The sequence below is a fragment of the Coenobita brevimanus genome, chromosome 88, assembly GCF_032717465.1.
Source record: "Coenobita brevimanus isolate Jiangsu-jjx chromosome 88, ASM3271746v2, whole genome shotgun sequence".
NCBI lineage: Eukaryota > Metazoa > Arthropoda > Malacostraca > Decapoda > Coenobitidae > Coenobita > Coenobita brevimanus.
In genome coordinates this window covers 5928364-5952664 of record NC_137041.1, presented here as the reverse complement: position 1 = coordinate 5952664, position 24301 = coordinate 5928364, and the positions used below count along the sequence as shown (strand labels likewise).

At 41.1% G+C, this 24301-nt stretch overlaps 1 protein-coding gene across 1 annotated transcript; it reads left to right on the top strand.

The window, feature by feature from the left end:
- Window positions 1–279: 279 nt before the first annotated feature.
- On the top strand, window positions 280–23544 carry LOC145411173 (tubulin alpha chain-like; the record flags this gene model as incomplete). Its single annotated transcript, XM_080281228.1, has 8 exons — window positions 280–511; window positions 2024–2196; window positions 3330–3458; window positions 15884–16083; window positions 16944–17070; window positions 18427–18627; window positions 19007–19170; window positions 23180–23544. Coding segments are annotated over 8 exons (1353 nt in total), but the record flags the coding sequence as incomplete, so codon positions are not given.
- Between the last annotated feature and the right edge of the window lie 757 nt (window positions 23545–24301).

Genomic DNA, 24301 nt, shown 5'->3' with positions numbered 1-24301 from the left:
TTTTTCCTCTTCATCAGTTTTTTTTTTTCTGCATCTCTCCCCACCGTGTGTGTATGAATATCTACAACTTCCCACCCCTTTCCTCTTCATATCTTTCTTATCCCCCACGTCCTCTTCTCACTCCCTTTTCCTCTCTTCCTCGTCATTTTTTCTCTTTTCCCCCATCGTGAACGCATGAGTACCCACCTGTCAGGCGAGTGTGGATAAACAACACATTCCTTCTTTTCCTTGTACTCTTTCTCATTTTCCCCTCTTTCCTCTACATTATTTTTTCCTCTCTCTTGCCAGCGTGAGTGCATGAGTATCCACGTGGGGCAGGCGGGCGTGCAGATAGGCAACGCGTGCTGGGAGCTGTACTGCCTGGAGCATGGCATTACCCCCGATGGCCTCATGCCCTCAGACGACACGGTGGGCTACGGCGCCGACTCCTTCAACACCTTCTTCAGCGAGATGGAGAGTGGTTTGCATGTACCCAGGGCCGTCTTCGTCGATCTGGAGCCCACGGTGATTGGTGGGTTTGAGGATCTCTTGTTATGGTCAAATTCTAGGGCTAGAGAGGGACGCCTTCTCGCGGTGGCACTGATATGGCCGAGCAACTCCCCTACCAGCTTATACAAACGTCCTTCAACTACCTCCCTATTCCCGGAAATGAGGATGTTGAACTGCAGAAAAATGCATCTCGGTCCGCGTCCAGATAAGCCCGTGGTTAAAATAATAATAACAATAATAATAATAATAATAATAATAATAATATTCTAAGAGGCTTTGTACACAACACCTCTTCTTTAGCGATTTATTCTGCATATTACACCTCAGTTATCCTCTTGTATGATACTAATAAAAACCACATTAAAACGATACCGGCATAAATAACTCAAGAGAATGTTAAGGTATATTATGCAAAATAAATCGCTAAGAAAGAGGTGCTAGGAAGGTTCTTACACCGCTCAGAATCCGGCCCTAAGTATCTCCCCCATCAGTATTAATCCCACTAGCATTTATCCTCACCAGTATTAATCCCAACAGTATTTATCCTCACCAGTATTAATCCCAACAGTATTTATCCTCACCAGTATTAATCCCAACAGTATTTATCCTCACCAGTATTAATCCCAACAGTATTTATCCTCACCAGTATTAATCCCAACAGTATTTATCCTCACCAGTATTAATCCCAACAGTATTTATCCTCACCAGTATTTACCCCAGCAGTATTAATCCCACTAGCATTTATCCTCACCAGTATTAATCCCACCAGTATTTATCCTCACGAAGTACGGTATTTTTCATATTCATAACACAACATGCCTTCATCAATCACCATCGTCTTCATTATCGTTCACATAATTGTCAGCGCTACCATTTTCTTAGGTATTATCGTCGTCATTACCATAATTATCTTCGTGACATTTTTATCACTATCTCTGGCTTCTGACAACGCTATCACATCCATCAGGATTTTAACCACACAGACACACACACAGATTCCTCCCCCTCTCAAACCAGCACACACACACACACACACACACACACACACACACACACACACACACACACACACACACACACACACACAGATTCCTCCCCCTCTCAAACCAGCACACACACACACACACACACACACACACACACAGATTCCTCCCCCTCTCAAACCAGCACACACACACACACACACAGATTCCTCCCCCTCTCAAACTAACACACACACATACAGATTCCTCCCCCTCTCAAACCAGCACACACACACACACACACGCACACACACACACACACACACAGATTCCTCCCCCTCTCAAACACACACACACACACAGATTCCTCCCCCTCTGAAACTAACACACACACACACACACACACACACACACACACACACACACACACACACACACACACACACTTTCACGCGCATAAGCACACATAACGAATCTAACCTAACCTAACACAATCCAAACAATCCTAACCCACCAACTCAATCCCATCCAACCCGACCTCACCTACCTACTTTTCCCAAACTCTCCTCCAGACGAGATCCGCACTGGGACGTACCGGGCCCTGTACAACCCTACCCAGCTGATCACCGGCAAGGAGGACGCAGCCAACAACTTCGCCAGGGGTCACTACACCATCGGAAAGGAGATGATTGACGTCACCATGGAACAGATACGGAAGATGGCCGACCACTCCTCTAATTTCCAGGTATGGTTTGAGTCTTCATTTTTTAAGGTATGGTGTGTGTGTGTGTGTGTGTGTGTGTGTGTGTGTGTGTGTGTGTGTGTGTGTGTGTGTGTGTGTGTGTGTGTGTGTGTGTGTGTGTGTGTGTGTGTGTGTGTGTGTGGCTATACAAACAAGGCATTACTTTAGGTTCGCTGGTCAGGAGTGGAAGGAGAAGAGGAGGAAGACTAAGAACATGGTGGCTATAAGTTTGAAAATGTCTGAGGGTAGGTGGGATGGTGTGAGAAGAATGGCCGTTACGGAACAGGAACAAAATTGCCTAGAGGTCCATCTGTGAATGCCGTCCTCATTGGAAGCGGCGTCAGGCAAGAGGGACAGACAGACATATAAAAGATACAGGGTGGGCACGACGAAGGTAGAAAAAAGACAGCTAAAGATAGGTACACAGACAGGCAGGACGCAGGTAGACAGACAGATGGACAGACTGACAGAGACAGAATGATAAACAGATACACAGACAGGCAGGCAGACAAAAATAGATTACAAAAAATGATCCTGCAAGTGTAACAAGAAAGGCTGAGGCCACTACCATCGAGAAAAACAAACAGATGGGTAGGTAGATAACTAGCGGTACATTAAAAGAAATTGGCGGAAACAGGTATATTTTCCAAACAGGGAATTTTTAACCTGTCCACCTTCGCGTTAAGTCTGTTGTTTTAATGGGTAGTCAATGTAAACAGCTGGAAACACTCCCCCACATACACACACACACACTAAGCACGCCTTGTCTTCATTTTCCTTGCATAATTATACGACACAGGGGAAAAAAAATCGCAGGTAGTAAAAGAAAAACGACGAAGAAACAAGAAAAGGAGACTAAGTCCCTGAGGTTGTTTCCCTGTTAAGGAATCTAGCGATGAGTTCGACCGAAACATCTCGAGTTTCAATGATTAGTCAACACTGCATGCGCTGATGGGGTGTAATTATAATGCTCTCTCTCTCTCTCTCTCACCTGTATAATTAAGGCAAACGGTCTGGTCCTTTTTATAATACCAAAATACAAAAAGTCAAGATAGGTGTAATCTCTCTCTCTCTCTCTCTCTCTCTCTCTCTCTCTCTCTCTCTCTCTCTCTCTCATTGCTGGTGTTCGTTTTCAGGGTTTTCTAGTGTTCCATTCCTTCGGCGGGGGTACTGGCTCGGGCTTCACCTCACTACTAATGGAGCACCTCTCAGTCGACTATGGCAAGAAGACTAAGTTGGAGTTCGCCATCTACCCCGCACCACAGGCAAGCAGAACAATATATATATATTTTTTTCAACAGACTAAAGTAACAAGTTTATCTATCTATCTATCTGCCGTATCTATCTATCTACAACCTTAATCCCGTAAGATGCGGCCACACAAATCGTCTCCATGTCGCACTGCCCCCTGCCATTTCGCGGCCCTCCCTCCAACTTACACCCCCCTCTCTCATATACCTCTCTACGCCATCCCTCCATTTCATCCTCGGTCTCACCCTACCTCTCCCCCCTTCCACCTCACCCACATACTCTCCTACTTAGTCTCTCACTCTCCTTTCTCTCCACATGGCCGAGTAAGTCCAATTCTCCCCACGATCGAGAGAAAATATCCTTCGAGGTGCCGTTCTCAGCTAGACTACCATAATCCAATACACTAAAGGGTAGACGACCATGCTCCTCCTCTAGATGGCATTACAAAATAGACATCTCCAGTCACTTCCCGGGGGCATTACAAAATAGACATCTCCAGTCACTTCCTGAGGGTCATTACAAAATAGACATCTCCAGTCAGTTCCCAGGATGCACTACAAACACTGAGATCCCCTCGTATAAAGGAGTTAACTAATAAACCGCGTACGTAAAGGAGTTAACTAATAAACCGCGTAAGTAAAGGGTTAACTAATAAACCGCGTACGTAAAGGAGTTAACTAATAAACCCCGTACGTAAAGGGTTAACTAATAAACCGCGTACGTAAAGGAGTTAACTAATAAACCCCGTACGTAAAGGGTTAAGTAATAAACCGCGTACGCAAACTAAACATTTGCAAACATTAACGTATGTGTGTGTTTACTGGCAAATTAACCCTCTCACGGTCCCGTCTCCTTGCACCGTATTCCAGCAAACGCCAGACGATTTTATTCAGTTGAGTCCTAGGAGCCTGAGTGCTACTACTGGTGCCATTCTCCCTCATGATGGACGCAACTCTAGCCCCTGTATTCTATTCCAGCATTTACCAAGGGGTATTATTCAGCTGGGTCATAGGAGGTTGTGTTAATCGATCAAATATGTGAAACTCAACCTACATACACACCGATATATCCTACAGCCGACCTCAAAACAAACTACATAATCCACTGACATACACTGGCATATCCTTCAGCTGCCCTCAAAACAAACCACATATACACCGGCATATCCCTACAGCTGGTCTCAACACCCAAGCATCTACACCTGGCTAAGACACTACAATACACCTACACTGCATCAAAGTCACATGAATGCTTATTTTCACAACATCAAGGCCACTTACATGTTTTATTCCCCGACCCGCAAGGCCACTTAAGTGCTGTACCGTACTCATAAATATATAATGCACCGTAATGTTAATAGTCATGTACGCTCAATTATCATGATATACGGCGCAAAAGACCTATAATGTAATATGCAGTTGAGAAATATCTTTTGAGTGCACCTTTCATAATATCTTTTGAGTGCGCGCTTTATATCTTTTGAGTGCACCCTTTATAATATCTTTTGTGTGCACCCTTAATATCTTTTGAGTGCATCCTTTATCATATCTTTGAGTGTGCCCTTTATAATATCTTTTGTGTGCACCCTTAATTTCTTTTTCTTTTTTCTTTTTATGTGACCGACTCTGGGCATAAGCTTCACAGCCTGCTTTCAGGGCCCAGTAGTCCTCCTATGTACCGCACACCTCTACATATCAACACTTTGGCGCTAACACCCACGAGTCCATACTGAATACATGCTAGGGCTCTCTCATACAGGACTAGTGTATTGGTATTAGCGGGGGTATTTTTACATGTTGGCGGGTCTTCTGGTAGATCAGTAAAGTCTGATATTCATGAAATTCAAATCCTTAAACTGTTCCCTTCCCCAGCGGGATTTGAACCCGGGTCCGTTAGGACTGCAGACCAACTCTCTACCGACTGAGCCACCGCCTCCCCCATCTCTTTATATCTCTGAGTGCACCCTTTTCATTATAAACACTCATTAACCAGCCCCAATTTCCACTAACTGAGAGAGGTAAAATTGGAAGACAGAACACCAGAACTATCAACCATTAAAATTTCCTATCTAAGCACTTTCATTTACCGCTCTCCTAAAAGCCTTCATAATTCTCAAGTGCATACCAGATTAAGCTTTTTACACTGTAGAAATATACTAGTGAATATTAGAGGTAAGAAAGAGGTTACGACACCCGTCCATAAGGTCACTTCACTCATTTCAACCCCTTCAACCCATCGACGTATCTTTTATCTAATTCTTTTTACCATAGACGAGCCAACTAAGGAAAAGAATGGATCTTGAACTTGGGTCTGTTATATATAAATATTTTTTTTTTTTTCCCTCCTTGGAGGGAGCAATTTTGCGGGCTCCTGGCCTTTGGTTCCTTCTTGCACAGCCCACAAAAAAGGAAGGATATCTAGTACTGAATGGGTTACTGAAGGCTATCAAATTCACACAGTTGATAAAGTTCCTCCTTGGCTGAGTAAAATCGTCTGGATAGCAAAAACATCGGTACGAAAAACGTCATCGTAGCGGAGGAGTTAGCTCACTATACCATATAACTTAACCTGTTCACTACGAAGGGTCTTTCCCAAGCTGAGCAAAATCGTCTGATGGTAGAGCGAATACTGCATAACTGGCGTCACAGTGAAGGCGTTAATGGAGCTTACTTCGAACCCCTCCACAACCATACATCTCTCGAACGCTAATATTAATATTCTGACAGTAGGAGGAACGTATTCTGGAACGTATCATTTAGTGCAGACCAGTGGACACCATAAACCCATTCCCTTGATGTAGTGTTGCCTACTTTTTCCTTCACCTTTATTATTCTTTTTGTCAGCCCTCCTCTCTTCCTGTTTCTCCTATCTTTCCTGTATATAACATTTCACTGATCTTCTTTCCCTTCAAGGTGGCTTTACACTGAGTGACAAGCCAAATGGTTTCCTGTAAGCCGGGAAACCACTTACAACGCAGCGTGGCAACCATATAGTTAACCCATACGTGTTCCCTACGTATCAACAAGCGGGATGGCGGAGAGTTAGTGCCCCTTCCCGTAAAAGACAGACGACCAACCCTTTTAGGATTATGGCGTCTGGTTATAGATAGCTAATCAGTCCTATCACCATTAAAATTTTCTCCTCTCACGTCTCAAACCACAACGCTATATTTTCCTCCCTATCTCTTACCGCCTTAGCCTAAATAAAACAATTCCGTCTGCTTGTAATATATAGGCTATCTGTAAATCTGTCCTTCACATTATATTGTTCCTATAAATTTTGTCGCTGCCATTTCCATCAGCCTCATCTGTACATATTTTTCATTCTTATCTCTTACTACTTTATAGAAATTGCTTTTAGATTGTGACACCATTTTTATCACTCAATCCCAGTAATTATAGCATCATAATCCATCAGGCAATTCGTATTTAACATCTATTACTAACCTCTACAATCCTTTCATTTGGTTTTTAATAACTCCTGATCTGTCACTTCCCTTATCTTGCTATCACATCCTTTTATCTACACGTAACTTCCATGTTATCCCTTACTTCTTTATATAAACTTCTTTCACATCCTTTGTAATATACCAATACAATATTTAAACCCTTGATTCAGATAACATATTATGTTATCGTTCTATTCTTGCTACTTCCTGACGATTTAATTCAACACAGAGGCCTGTAAAGTTAATGAATGTGATATTAACGCCTTTTCGAAAAGCCTCATCTATTCGAGGTAAAACCGTCTGAATGAAAGCAACAATACAAATAAAAGCGAACACAGAAAAGAGGTTAACAGCATTCCCTGCACATTCTCCGTCCCCCTCACCTCAGTGCTACCATCATGTCCATTAAGTTCACAAACAAATAATGATCCGCGGTGTGGCAAGTGGTGGTGGTGCATATTGCGGCATTTGCATTCCTAGTCCAGCCGTAATGGACATACCTCACCGCCATCACTACTTGAGGCTTTCTGCTGCATCATTTAGGCTGCCCTGTCCCTGCAGTCCCACTAATAATCCTGACCAAAAACTACACGGTTATGACGATTACTTATTGCCTCAGCTCTCAGTCTCCACCCCATCACAAACATTACGTGTGAGATGCAACATACACCACGAAAAAACAATTCCCAGAACAAGTTAACTTTCGGCATGGCACAAAATACGAAAAGGGGGTCAGCACTGAAGGACCGTCAGCTAAAATGAATCGGGTTTGAAACCCAACCCGAGGCAGACATTTAAAGTGGGTACTGCATTATTTCCTGTTATATGCTTGCAAATTTTTTGCACCCAGCTGTTTCATATCCATTACTTGTACAGTGACACAGTACCGGTAAGTCATTAACTTGTCAATAATGACTGATGTCAGTGCCACATTATGTGAATAAGCTGTCACAGACAATGATGTGACGGAAATGGCACTAATGACATCATTATGATGCGGTTTCTGTCACTAATGACGCCATAGGCTTCATTAACTTTTTCACTAAAGATGTTAATAACTAACTTGTCAGGCATGGAATACAAAAAAAAAATGCGTGACTGTTAATTAAAGATAAATGATGATTTACATCAATAAAAGGCAAAACGCAGACCTGTGATCTCTACCACCTTAACCCTGTTAATTTTTAACTTCACCTAAACTCACATTTCATTTATGCTTCCACCAGACGATTTTGTTCCAATTAATAGTTCCCTGATAATGAGGGAGGGAGGATAATGAAGGCTATATAACATCCACCCACTTCAAAAAGCCTGTTCTAAAGCTAAATAAACTCGTCTGGTGATGGCAAGAACACATGGAAAAGGTGTCACCAGCCTGAAAGGGTAACGGCAAAGTATACTGTATATGTTTATCAAAGGCCATTACCGTCTGTTGAAGGAACACATTTGGCAACGTAAACAGACCTCTCTCTCTCTCTCTCTCTCTCAATAATTTCGAAGGCTTGGTATATGAATGGAGGAGGGGTGCACAACAGCTGGGAGTTCAATGAGAATTCTCACTCCTGTTTTTCATTCCTGCTCGGGATATTATCCCCCCCCCCTCTTTTTATAATACATAATAATGCCGACAAAAATGACGATAAAAATAACAACAATGACGATGACGATGATAATAATACCGATAATGACGACGATGACGATAACGATGACGATAATGGTGATGCAGGTGCCGATGATACCCCTACACTTTCAAACTCTGTCAAAGCCTTTAATCTAATTCTCGAAGTCCCAATTCACACACGCTTTCTACTCTGACTAAACAGCTAAGGTTCCTCTCTAATGGATATAATCGTCAGGAGTTAGCGATAAAATACCATACCTCTACCCAAGATCCTGCCTCTACTAACGCTGTTAAAAGGTTACAGATTAGAGATTGCTTATAACATGGAACTGATCTTAAGCAAGTCAATCAGATGGCGATATTTCTCGTTTTACAATGTATACCATTCGTAAGTCCACCATCAGACAATTTTATTCGGCACAAGATGGCTCTCTGGTACTGGAAGGGTTAATGTTGGCTACATCTTCCGCCGCCAGTTCGAGAAATAAAACTAAGTCATCGAACTAAAAAGGTTCAGTCAGTGAATACGGGCCCTTTCCGCATAAACATACAGAATTTTTGTCCTCCAAGCTTCAGAAAGACACCACAAGGAACTGAAAAGGAGGCATAAGGAAATCACAAGGAGAAAACAAGATGAAACAAGAAGCAGCACAGAGAGTGCAACACCCACTACCACCGATTACTCTAAAGTCTAAACGGAAACATCTGACTTTGCACTGCGACTTTCACCTTCGACGAGTGCTTTCAAAAGCGAATTTCCTCATTTTTCCCTGACCCTTAATACTTCCACCTAGTTTTGTCATAATCAGATCAAAATCGAACTGACCTTGTCCTATGACCTTGACATTTTAACCTTCCCTGTGACCTTTACCTTTTACTGTTACTCTTCTTAAAATCGAATCCCTTTATCAGTCTTACCTTGAACCTTTCCACAAAGTTTCGTGTCAACCGGATAAGAACTTTAAGTTGACCTTAACATACGACTCTGACCTTTGACCCAGGTTTTAAAAGTCAACCTTCTACTAATCTTCAATCCTTCCACTAAGTTTGGTGCAAATAAGATCAGAACTTGTATTCACATAGATACACAGGATGACCTTGATCATGCCACGTGACCTTTGGTTGTTCTCAAAATCAAACCCCTTCGTTCCTGCATTACACTTAAACCTTTTCACCAACTATGACCTCAAGTGGATAAAAACTAAGCTGACAATGCCCTTATCAAGAATTCCTTACGCCAGATTTCTCGCGAATTACACGGCTGCTTGTTGTTGCAGTTGTTCTTGCCTGTACTGCATTAAGATACAACACTATAGCAACGACTAACGTGTTAACTTCTTGTGTCGTTAGTCATACGGCCACCATAAAACATAAAAAGATATCATCATGGCCATAAATATTAATGAGAGGCAATGCCCAAGAGGAAAAAGCGTTTGCCATAAAAGTGCACCAATCGCAACAATGCCCAGCGAATGTATACGTCACAACAATGTCCAGACTCTAATCCATTCTTTTGTTCCAGTGTTCATCCGGCAACACAACTGGGGACGAGGAACTGCTCTTTTTCCTTTCACTTGACCTAAAATTGCCTTATATCCTACTTCAATGCTCAGTTCTAAGAATAAATTTGCCCTAGAATATGGTGTTAGTCATGAAAAGCTGTGAACAGGATGTAGAGCTAGAGCATTCTTTTTCTGCCACTGAACTACGTGAAACAACCTGCAAAAGGACGAAAATATGTGCCAAGGTTAGTTGAAAATGGTATAGGACACGCATACCAGGCCAATACAACACTGACTTCACATGCAACGTCCTCACTATGTAAAATCCATCCCATCCTGATCCGTACCTGATCAACATAAGGAAGGAGAAGGTATGGTCCTGCTCTCTCGGACTGTTACTGGTCCGTGTAAAACTTTTGAAACAGCTATGATGTTCAAGTGTTGAGTAATAACAGAAAAAGAAAATTGCCAGGGTACACTATTTATCGGTCTCTCTCTCTCTAACAGACTATCATCAGAGGAGCAATACACATCCAGCGGGTTCTGCAAGATATAATAAACAGCACCAGGCAGCAAAGACCATCTAGAACTAAGGCAACACCAAAGGAAATTAAACGTTTGATAAATCGATCAAAAATGAGTGACTAAACTCAGACACAACATACTAAAAGCGGCCGTATAAAATACTAAAAACTATGAAACTACACTAAAATGAACGGGGTATAACCGTAAATCATGACGAAGAAGGTAGAATGTAAAAGTACTTGCCCGTTCGACAGGACGCAAAACCACAGTAATGTTCCTATTTGCGTTAATGTAAATTTCCGATGGTTCTGCTATACAGAAAAATTGTCGACTGACGAAATCCCGACACAGAAATGAGTTTTAAAATATTGTACGATACAAAGGAGCTTCTGTAAACTTTCATCTTCGGGCACCCTCCCTTACATCTATGCAAATTTAGTTTCAACAGCTTGCAGTTCGTCCCTTAGACCACATACTTTCCATTATCTCCATACTCCGTTCACTTTAACTAGGCGTAAAACTTCTATCACTACACTTCGAATGTTAAGCTGTGACAAGCTTAACATTTGCACCAGAATATTGAGCTAGTCACGAAGAACTGGAAAGGATGCAGAGCAGTGAACAATGGCATTTTACTATGCCATTAAACTTCGTGAAATAAGCTGCTACTCTTTACCTAACTCAAATGAATGACCTATGCAAATTCTGTAAATTATAAATATGCACGATGGGAGGAGGGCTATAGGGAAAGGAATACGAAAGGTGAAGAGGAAATAAAAGGTAATAAACACGCACTTCGAACATGCCCACAGTACATACGTATTCTCTGCTTACCTATTTTAAGCATGTATGGGTACCATATATACCGGCATGTAGAACGTGCAGAAACCTGCTCATGAAAATTAAACGGTCATTGTTAATATATCGCCATTCAAAAAAAAAAAAAAAAAAAAAAAAAAAAAAATACTCTAAATAGAATACTGTACATAAAAACAAATACAAGGATAAACAAAAGTTTGACCTAGTCGTATGCAGCAATTAGTTTGTGCATGCACAGAGTGCCCTACACCATATACCTCTTATCTGGATAAGTAATAGGCTACTTAGTAAGGGAATTCCCTATGACAGAGAGGGACGATCTGATTTCTGCTCGGATAGGATGTGTATGATTACTTAGTAAGGTACTTTTTTTTTTTTTTTTTAATGTGTCCGACTCTGGGCATTGGCTTCACAGCCTCTCAAGGCCCAGTAGTTCTACATTCCGCACGAAATTCGTGCATGACATCAAATCTGGTGAAGTTGTATAAATGGCTGAAATTAGGTTTTTGTCCAATGGAAAAGAACCATATGGCTTATACAACATTTGCAAATACTATGAGAATACGAAGTTGTCTGACTGGGGAGAACTCAAACATTATAATAGGATGTACGACAGGAAAAATTGTGGCAATTTACCAAGCTTGTAGCCATACTTCACTCTCATGGTAGTACCTCCCAGTGCCTATGGAAGCCGCTGTAACAGGCCGTTTTATATCCCCAGGCCACTTTATAACCTGGGTATAAAATGGCCTAGGCCAGAATATACCCCGGGGTAGAGCCTAGGCTATTTTAACCCCCCTTAGAGCAATCATATACCGCCCTTTTCTAGAAATAATAAAAATTACATGTAATAATGATAATAAGTAAAATATTAATCTAAATAAAAATTTTAAATTTTAAAATTTAATCCTGTTTGAAGTTGAGGAAGTTGTAAGTTTGTTAATTCCATGACTGCTTTGGAGGCAAAGTACAGTGCAGTACATGCTTTTGTTTTTGAATAATTTTTACCTTACTCTTGCTTGCTATATAGCATGGAATTTTTTTTTTTTATAATTCAGAATCTGTCATGCATGTGTTTTGTTAAAATAAAGAAAATATTGCTTACATTTTATTTTTATGAAATAAAGAGGTGGGGTATAATCTGGCCTGCGGGGGGGGGGGGTCAAATACTCTAAGCTGAAATATAACCCGAGGTATATTCTGGCCTAGGCCATTTTATACGCGGAGTATAAACTGGTCTAGGCTACTTTATACCCGGCTATATTCTGGCGGGAGGTTACGCTGGCCTTTTACACCGCCCGTCTACTACGGTACCTGCTGTGTCAAAAACAAAGACCAATGTTTAACAACTTTACAGAAGGTTATTGTGGGCACCGAACCTTATCAGTTCTGTTCAATGAACCATTAGCCACAGAGCGCTGGGCAAAAGCCCCCTAGGACAAAACGCCATAAGTCAAAAGAAAAAAGTTCTCTAAGGAGAAAGTCCCGCTAACCAAAGCTAATGCAAGCTAACCTTACGAAACCTAAGCTAACAAAACCTTACCTGATCTACAATCTATCACAAGGAAATATCAAGAAGCCAAGGCTGTATGAGTAAAATCTGACTTACCCTAAGCAGAGTGGTGCGGGATTAGCTGTCGGTATTACATCCAACAGAAGTTACCCGTACGGTATGCATTTATGCAATCTCTCATCTATAAACACCTGTTGCAAATGTTTAATTATTTTTTGGGGGGTACTCGGTAAATAAGGACTGTGTTGCCTCATCAATGTTTTAATTAGGCTTGGTTAGGTAAGGCTCAGTTACGTCTGATTATTATTTGGTCAAGTTTTGGTTAGGTTAATCAGATTCGGTTCGGTTCGTCTAGATTAGGTTCCGTTTGGTTATATTAGGTTAAGTTTGGTTACGACAGATTAGGTTGGGTTAGGCTAGTCTGTCACTGTATTCAATAATGGCACAGCTCGTATCTCCCCTCACCTCCGTATGCACGGAGTGACGATGCAGGAAGGTACCGTTCCCATCTCTATTTAACCTAAATTAATATAACCCAACCAAACCTAAACTAACCTAACCTTATCCTAGATCAACCTAAATAAACGAAATGACTGATTTCACAGTCTGCCCGTAACATACATATGTATATTAATTTATATAAATCTGTATATCGACCTATAGTTACATAAACTGTAGGTCGATAAGACATCCAACTATCTCCCTCACGTATTTCATAAAATGTTGTTGATAAATGGCACAATACTTGAGACAACATGGGGATACTTCCAGCACAGCAACCAAAAGGGCACTCGGCGCATGCGCACTGAGCGGAACGGTAACTTAAAGCATGTCACTCCGTGCATACCGGACGCTCATTAATTTGTCCTCCCTTTCGGGCCTTTGCTGGAACACATTTAATTATTACCCTAGATATTATGACCTTGCCCAAAGCCTATTACTGAGTTAAACAAACGTTAATTGTAAAAACGCATATACCATGTGTTAAATGAAAATACAAAATTCACACCAAGCTTCCAGGCTGGCTATTAACTCCTTTAAATGTTTTCCGGAAGTAAAATTAAATTCCACTTCAAAGAATAAATATGACCAATTCTAATTAAGAATAAAATTCGCCTGCTAAACTAATGCTTACACTTGTATGCCTACTGGAGCTAAAGATTACGAAAAGGCAAGCTCATGGATGAGGTGGAGAGAAGGTAAATTACGCAGAAGTGATGTGTTGCAAGAGGGGTTGCTGGCCGATAGAGGACCGAAACCATGTAAATTCCTGATATCCAGGCCACCTTTCACTGGTTACTGCATCAAGGCAAGAGGCTGGCGTTCCACCGAGTCCCTGCCGCGGTGTACTTTAGATGGAAGTGGCCACCCTAATATAAACACACTCGATACGCAAAATTGAACTATTTCAACTTACCTTACCTCTGTTGAAACCATCCTTGTGTATCTGTAAACACTTGGAGCACAAATACTTGCTATGAATCCTCGTCTACAACGGATCTCTGGAATTTAGAGGAGCTGTCGATCTTCGCCACACACGCACACGACGCCATGAAACGTTCAAATCCCGCCTACGAGCCTAATTTTTGTACTTCACGCCAGTACTGTAACAATGAATAATACTTGCATACAAATTTGCTGTAAACATTAAATAACATTGAATATACTGTACTCTTCCTGAGTTCTGTAATCTAAGAATGAGACGTCGATTTCATGCGATGCCATACCGTTTGCAATATTTCCCTAGGCAAACATTCCCAGCAATATCCATACTATCGCTCTCCATTATTTTTATTTTTTAAATCTGATTTCGTTCATGTGTGGTATTTACCGACAACAAAGAATATCCTGTATCTTTTAACTAGTCAAGCACAGCAGTTGCAAGTTTTTTTTTTTTTCTTTTCGTATTCAAAGAAGCGTCCTAGTAGTCTGAAGTGACCATTCGACATGGCCATCTTGCACAAGGGTTAGCTCTCACGGGTGAAGTTTTCCAGTCATGTAATGCTAACACGTAAGAGTTTATTCTGATGTCTGGGGAGGATTGCTTCCGAGACAAAGAGCGGGCCTATGTAGATGTACCGCCGAGGGAAGCGATACATGTCTAATGCCAGACGCCTTAATCCCGTAAGGAGTGGCCACAAACAAATCGCCTCCATGTCGCGCAGTCTCCCGTCATTTCATTGCCCTGCTCCCAGGGCACCCCCCACTCTCTTATACGATAAAAATGGGAGAAATGGAGTTCCCCCGAGCTAAGCCCTGTATTGGACTATATAGCCCCGCTAGGGTTACAGGAGCGAGCTACCACTCCCAGCACGGCAGCCCGGGCGAGGCTTGAACTCGCAATCCCCCGATTACGAGTCCAGCGCGCTACCAATGCTAAAGCGCCCCCTCTTATACAATAAAGCTCCTTGTATAATTATAAACCTCAAAAAGGGATATGTCAATTACGAAGCACAGGGGAAAGACATGTTGCGCAATTAGTTATTAATAACGATGTGACACTACTGCATCACTACACCGGCGTTCACTTCAAAAGCATATGTCTGTTGAGTCGGATCAACTTTTGTGTAATACTTTGCAACTTTTTTTTTTTTTTTTTTCAAATTGCTTTTTCAGTGTGAAGACTAAGTATGCCTACTCTGGGAGTAATTGCTGGTTTAACACCGCATCTTCCAGGATTACAGTACAGTACTTGAATTACATGGGGACGGAGAAAATACGTGATATTCCCCCAGCCCAACTGTACTGTAGAGGAGGATTTATCCTCTCCATGATCGATGCCTATGGCCTACTCGTATTAATTAGCCCTGACATGTTTTCTACGGTACTATATGCTGGGTTATATTAATGAATGGCTATGAGACACGCTTGTAGAATATCCAATAAGGAAAGCATGCCTTAACATAAAAATAGAGCTAACAGTAAGTTGAGAGGAAGGGATCAAAGTCCCGGTCAAGGCATGGTAAAGATGGTGATGATGAGAAACAAATAACATAACCCTCTTCCCTCAGGTGTCAACAGCCATGGTAGAGCCGTACAACTCCATCCTAACGACCCACACATCCATGGAGCATAGCGACGTAGCCTTCATGGTGGACAACGAGGCCATATATGATCTCTGCCACAAGAACCTCGGCGTCACCAGGCCAACCTACCACAACCTCAACAGACTCATTGGCCAGATTGTTTCCTCTATCACAGCCTCCCTCAGGTTAATTTGGTGGGGTTAAACTAGATGAGCAGCAGGGCAATATCAGTACAGTATTTGTTTCGAATGGGAGGAGGAGGGAGACACTGATAACTATATGACCCTTTCAGCTTGGTTTCCCATTGCTATCTCCGTTTTGAATGTTAAGCTGTACCTAGAGATCACTGCCGTGGCCCCATACACATTAGAACATGAATCCAGTGGGCTGCAGGCCAAAGCTGCCCTTTTGCAGTCCACCATTAATACAACGGTAGCAATGATGTGGCACAAATGTCACCCACTGCTTTTTGTTAATGCACTTCATGTATCTTCATTTGTGGATAACACCATAGGTGGAGAGGGATTTCAAGCTGGATTTCTGTACCGACCTCCCATGGACAGGAAATATGGGTGGCCAGACAGTGGGCCATCCATGATAATCAGATAATATTACCTCAAATAAAAATCCTAGATACAGCATCCTCCAGACAGCTTTGCCTGGTTAGGGGGGACCTACTTAGCCAAAGCCGTATGATGCTGTCCTTAAATGTATGTTTCACAGTTAAAGTATACAGTCAGTCCTCACTTAATAACTAGGATGTGTCCATGCAAAATGCTGCTTTAAGTGTACAGTAATAGGATTTGAGACATGCTTCTGGATGATGACAGAGTTACACTCATGGCATAACCTTATCCCTATTTTTTACTTCAAAACAACTAAACAGTAAATTACAAGTAACTTCATACTGTAATGAAAAAACAAAATGCAAAGCATTAAACCCGAAACTAACAGTACTTACGACACAGTACAAGTCATTATGCCAAGTGTTATGTGCATCACCATTTCATATTACACTGTTTACTAAAACAGAGTGATGTGACAGGTTTGAGGGAGCTCTGAATGTGGACCTGGCCGAGTTTCAGACCAACCTGGTTCCATACCCACGGATCCACTTTCCCCTCGCCAACTACGCACCCATCCATGCAGCTGATAAGGTCACACACATGCAGGTACTGGAGGGGGGAAAGAAATCCGCAATACAAACATTCCATGGGAGTTAGGAACAAATGTTCCTACTGTTGCACTGCTTTTGCTTATCCTTTTTAGTTCAAAGACTCACATTTTATTTTCACTTCCTTCATACTATCTTATACACCTTGGTATAGACATTGATTTTTTCTTTTTTATTAACAGAACAGAGGAAGGAAAAACAATTAAAAAAAAAAAAAAATCCATACACCAGATTACTGGTGTCCTCCATTCATACAAAATCTGTAACAGTTGGACTTTAACAGCTGTAGGTTGAAGATTAAGGGGAAACAACTCTGGGGAGGCGAACTCCAAAGAGATGCAGTTCGGGTCATAAAAGATTTCTGATGGGCAGAAGTTCTGCAATATGGCAGTGCAACATTCCAGTCATGAGCGCCACCAGATGCCCGAGTAGCACAGGGGAAGGGATGGAGAGGTGGCACAAAGGATGCAACTTCATATGAGCACTCGCCATAAAAGTATCTGTAAAATACGGCAAGGGAGGCAACATTTCTTCTTACCCATAGACGAGGTAGTTTATTTGTAACAGCAGAGTTATTAATAATTCTAACAGCTTTGTTCTGAATTTTGTCTAGTTGCTTTAGTGCAACCTCCCCACAGCCACTCCACAAGGGTGAGCAATATTCCAGCTGAAAGTGCACATAACTCTTATAAACTAAAGGATTCATTTACCTCTGCACTATCAAGAGAATCTCCTGAGCCAAATAAAACTCTCTTGAGGTATCAAAAATATGTTACTGGTCAGGAGTTAAGGCATGTCTGTCATTTTCCTCTCTGATGCATCATAACAATCAATGGGAAGTAAATCATACAAAGCCTCACTCAGTTTAGAGGTATTAGCCAACAGAGAATAGTTAGAAGCAGAAGAGGTGAAATATTTGGTGAATTTGTCCCCTTTGTATTCATCATTTTCTTCATAAATGATTATGTCACCTTTCTACTATTTATCCTGAAACAACATAGCATCAGATCTGCAGTGACACTTTGATCTTTGGATTTTTTAAACCCCTGCTACACACCAATTTTTATTATAATGTAGCTACCACACAGACTTTATTCATTTCTGGGGGTATCTCTTGTAGTGAAGAGGTTAGAGTAAGCTGTCATGTAACCCCATCAGTTTTAAGTCTCCATTATGATTAAAATCATCACCAGGGGACAACAAGAATAAAATATATAACTTGTCGTTGTAGTGAAAGGGTTAAACATCACAGCTATTCAATTCCCAAAACCCAGATATCAACAAGGATAAAATACAGAATGCACACTTGGATTGAAGTGATTTACACATAGCTATTTTCTCCCATCAAACCCAGATATCAACAGCAGACCTGACCAATGAGTGCTTTGCTCCTGGAATGCAGATGGTAAAGTGCAACCCTCAGAATGGCAAGTACATGGCTGTCACTCTGCTGTACCGTGGCGACGTCATGCCAAAGGACGTCAACTCTGCCATTCAGGCCATCAAGAACAAAAAGACAGTGGAGTTTGTTGACTGGTGTCCTACAGGATTTAAGGTTAGGCATGGTAAACCACTTCATTCTGAGGGTGTGTCAAGTCCTCAGTAAATTAAAGAAAATTTTCAAGTTAAATGTTACATTGTTACCTATAAAGCTGATTTGCAAGTTTTTATCAGTATACCAGTTGTGTTCTGCTTTATTTCATTTTGTTTATAAAGGCTGCAATGTACTTGCATGCATTGGTCTTGGTCACCTAATAGAGGCTTTCTATACTGCTCAATCTCTATTGTAAAATGTTAATATTTTGAACCCAAAATCCCAACTTACTGAGGGTCTACTGTATGTACAGATTCTACACATGGGTTTAATTCTTCTACTGTATCTGAACAATTGTTGGTGTTCTGAAACTATCACATTTTTCACTTGCTTTCCAAAGGTTGGTATCAACTACATGAGACCTACAGTGGTGCCCGGTGCTGATCTGGCATCCGTCCCACGCTCTCTCTGTATGCTTTCCAACACCACTGCCATCGCTGAGGCATGGGGTCGCATTGACTATAAATTTGACCTGCTTTATAACAAAAGAGCTTTTGTTCACTGGTGAGTTTCTGTTGGTTATGCTCTGATTAATACTAGTACCATAATGTATCTGTTAAATGTTCCAAAAAAGGATTTGATTTTTGAAATTCAAAACTTCAAAATCCAGACTCCATTTTTCCTTCTTTACAGATGTGCTTTGCACATATATCTGAGAGGCAGAGTTATTTTGTCAAATGCTAAGTTAAGAGAGGGGTGCCACACCCATTTAATGGGCTTCTCTGCACATACTTTATCCATGTTTCTATTCTTTATCAAGTACTTAACTGATAACTTTCATTATCTTGCATTCTCACATACTCAAACATCATATCCATCCACCTTCTTTTTGGTCTATCATGCTTCCCTTTTGCCTAAATTATTCACTCACACATAACCTTTCCTCCATCCTATTTTCATGTCTTTGTATGACCATGCCATGTAAGCACACACTATTACCCTTTTATCGATAGACCTCATGACTCAAATCTTTCATTAATCTGTATCTTAACCTCTCCACTATTTCACCCACACAAATTTTTTAAATGTCTAATTTTCGTTGTACTCAATTGCCTTTTTTCACTTTTGTCATACCATACTCTCACAGTCATACTGCACATTAATGTTAGTACTAACACAACTTCATGTAGTCACCTTTCAGCCTCCATATTCAGTCTTATTTATTAAGACCTTCACAGTACTAGCCACCTTTCTTCTTTGAGTTACTCTGCTCTTAACTTTGTTTACACATTTATGTTTCCTTACTATCGCTTCACCAAGTTACTGTACTTATAGTCTTCCTCCAATCCAAGTCTCCCATCACTCATTGGCATGGCAAACTACAAGTAAGCTTCTCTCACTACAACCATCAATTTAAAGACTTTTACCTACTCTTTATTTTCAAAACATATCACTCACAGACATCCACAAAATTTTGAAGCAGAATGCAAATATTCTAATCACTATAAGCAAAGATCAAAACACAATCTGCATCCACCAAATTTTAACACTCTAACCTTCACCAATCATCGCTAGCCCTAACCCTCCTTACATAACTAGTAACTGTCCTCTCTTATAACCTAGTTCCAAACATCACAACTCTTTGCTCTGCTCCAACACCAATATTCACCCCCTCAGTCATCCACCAGTTGTCATTTTAATTATTCATAAAAAGTGTAAGCTGTAAAATATAATCATCATACTGTAATATAACAACCTACTGATTTACTCCTCAGAAAAGTCCCAACAAATGCAACTAACTCTAATGTTCACCATGCACCATTTATACTGTACAGAAGCTTGAGTGCAGTGGCTGCAAGACAGTTGCACAAAGGAGTTTTAGTACCCTTATTAAATGTGTGTGTGAGACTATGGTGTGGCTTAAAAGTGAAAAGTCAAGAATTAGAATGGCGGAGAGTGCCACATAGCCATATTATGGCATGGTGCTAATTCTTCATTATGCTTGTTGTATGAGTGGTGGAGATGAGATCTTGCAAAATGTAGTGTGGAGAGTAGATAAGAATCATATAAAATATTGTGAATCATAAAAAATATGGGAAGGAAGTCTGTAGACAACAGAGCTGCAGAGAGGTTAAAGAAGGTGATATCCAAAATTTTCCAGACTAATGCTATATAAAACTGAAAACTCACCATAACTCCTATTGGCCACCATCACCCTCCAAGTAATTCCCTTGCACATGGAAACACCTGTCCCAGTGCTTCCTCCATTGCTGGAATGTTCCCTGGAAGTCCTTTTCTTGAAGAGTGTCGAGCACTGCCGGCTATTCCTTCTGGATGTCCTCAATCATCAGTGGTATCAACATGACACCCTTTCAGCTTGATCTTCATTTTTGGGAACAGAAAGAAGTCACACGGGGCTAAATCTGGCCAGTGAGGCAAGTGGGGGATGACAGCCATGTTGTCCTTGGCCAAAAACTGCTGGGTGTTGAGTGCACTGTGAGCCGGGGCGTTGTCATGGTGAAGCAACCAGTTGTTGTCTCCCCAAAGGTCAGGGAGTCCCTTTCTCACATCTTCACGCTCTTGCCGCAAAACATCACCGTAGAAGTTGGAACTGACGGTTTGGCCAGCTGGGACAAATTCTTTGTGCCAAATCCCCTGGACATCAATGAAAACGATCAGCATGCTCTTGACACTGCTTTTCACCTGTCTGGCCTTTCTGGGTCTTGGTGAGGATGTCCTACCAAAAGATTGCCCACCAAACACTTGTTAAATCATTGCCAGGGTCTCTGTTGCATTTTTCCTGTGATTCACACAAAATCTGATGCAAATTCACTGTTCCTTTTTTATATCCATCCATCCATCCCCTAAACCTGTGTTGCCCCATGAGGACTGTAGGAGCCCAGGGCTAGGTAAATTGGTCCTGACATTTTTAGATGAGAGTGACCAGCCTCACTCATCCCTGAGTGGCATTACATAAGCAATAAACCCCAACCATCCCTTGGATAGAAACCTGCACCAGATCAATCCAATTGGAGCACCATCTAGAAAATAGCCAGACGACATGTGCACGACAGAAAATGAACAAACGTCATTAATCACCACGTCTGCCTAGCTCTGCGCCACATGGCACACTGGCTCACAATGCATGTTAGTACTGCCACCTAGAGGCGCACCGTGCAACTTCAATCCATTTAGGAGTTGAGATCCAGTCTGGAACATTTTGGATAGCACCTCGTATGAAGAGGATGGGCATTAATAGAATGCTGAAACTGGTATATGCGAGTAAGTATTACAGCAGATGTGCTGGCCCTAGAGAAAAGTTAATGGATAGGGTAAATGTGTGTAAGAGAGATGTGGAGGCTGATAACTGGCAAGGGATTGAGCTGGTTGGGTGAATTTTGTACAGAGAAGTGTATGACAAAGGTTTGGCATCCTTGTTTTAACTCAACTGTCACTGGGCTGACCTTGTCTGATATGTTATTATGAGGCTACAAGTGGAATCTGTACCTTTGAGATGGAGCCAGGATTCTGGGGACCTGAATGACGAGTGTATAGGTGTGTAGCCCTTCACCAGGTGTGCTGTTAATTAGTTCTCCAGCTATCATAGGTTTTACTTTTCCTTGTCTTCTGGACCCAACTTCACCCCACCTGCAGGTGGGATGATAAGGATGAAGATGCTCAACAGCAAATATTTTTAAATACACAAGTAATTTTCTTTTTTTGTAATATACAGTTACAATCAATTTTTTCTACCACTGGATAACAAATGTATACCTCTGTGCATAAATAGTATTACAGTTATTAGTTTTCTCTTTCAAAATCACACAGACGAAAATTTCTCAAAGAAACCTAATTGATCTACACCTCATGCAATCCTAAATAACTGTACTGTATCACAATTAAATGTTTACCAGCACTCGCTTATCACTTGTGGGAATGCACAGTGTTATATGTAAAATGTTGTGCATGGGACAGACAGCAATATGATGTAAACAACAGAAAAGTATCAGGGAAGATGCTCCCTGATATTCAGGGAGAAATGAGAATATTCATAAAGATAATGCTGGCTTGTGACAGTACCCAAGAAACACCTTTACCATATATATAGTAATAAACATGATCCATTATGCAACAAGTGAATCAAGTATTGCCATGCAATACAAAGTCCTCTGCCAAATGATAACCATACATATATAGTGTGTATTCAATGTGGATATGATAGCAATATGTATGTACTGTGTACACAATACAGGTCTGTAAAGACCTTGACCTTGGGAGTAGATGGCTGTTAGTTGCGCGTGAAAAACGGTCATGGTATGGGGAACAACTGTGTGAAGTTACACCAAAATTTGTCCATGCATGTGGACACGAAAATGTGGACAGACTGAAGGACAGACTGACATACTGGTGTACTGACGGAACTGAGCAAACCTATAATCCTCAACCGGTATGACTGGTATGGGACTTATAGAAGACTTGATTAGTATACAGTATTACAGTACTTGAAAGAGTTTTTGTAAAAGAATAAAGGTACTACTGTATGATGATATTAATCAAGCTTCTACAATGACAGGTATGTGGGAGAAGGAATGGAGGAAGGGGAATTTGCAGAAGCTCGGGAAGACTTAGCAGCCCTGGAAAAGGATTATGAAGAGATTGCAGAAGACCCTGAGAGCTTTGAAGATGATGATGATTATTAGGAAAATATCATTTTCCATTCGGAACCAACACAGGCTGTTCTCAGTTGATTTCAGCGTCTCAAGCATATTGCACAGAGAATTCTTTTCATTTTTAAATTAAGTTCATGGACTGAGTCAGACCTGATTAAAAATTCATCCAGAATGAAAAACTGATCATATAATATAACAGTAATCAAAAAAACATTTCAACAACAGGAATGCAGATAATATATTCCTGATGTGTTTTCTGATTTGTGTATTACTGATGTTTCTTCCCAACACTGGTCTTAAATGAGAGTTCCAGGTTAAGTCTGATTGTTAATGAACTTACGTAATTGTTCGTATTTCAGTGAACAGATATTCCAGCAAAATGGAACAAGATGTAGATTACAGCAATGAAAATTTCTCTAGGCTAATATATCTGAAAATCTATCAGCCAAGAGAGCTGCTGTGAAAAAATTTGCAGGTATATCATTTCTGCAAGTCTGCCAAATGAAAAAATTCATGAACTGGTATCATGCTAAAGGTAGTTGTTTTTAGTATAGACACCAAAGTGGATAACTAAGACTATACAGATACTGACTGATATATATATAAGGACAGCCTGGATGAACTGGGGGGGGGGGGGAATGGATATACTGCACAGTATTATTAAAATTGAGAATGCAAAAGGCAAGGCATTGTCCCAAATTCTAACACAGTTACTGGAACACGTGATGGGATGAAAATGACGTGGTTTCTTCTAAACTATACGTGTAATACAACTGTTGAATGCAGTCTATTCCTATCCTCGCAGGTGTTTTATATTTCACTGTTACAATTTACGGGCTTGCCTCACCTTCACGCACTCAGCTCTAATAATATGGCTATATGTGTCAAGTTGCAGTAGTTGCAACCCCAGACTCATCTGAATAAGAACCCAGTGGATTGCAAGTTGAAGCTACCATTTTCCTGCAGTCCACCATCCTCCTTTTGGGGGGATAGGGGGGAGTTGAAAGACATTTGTATGGCTAGGC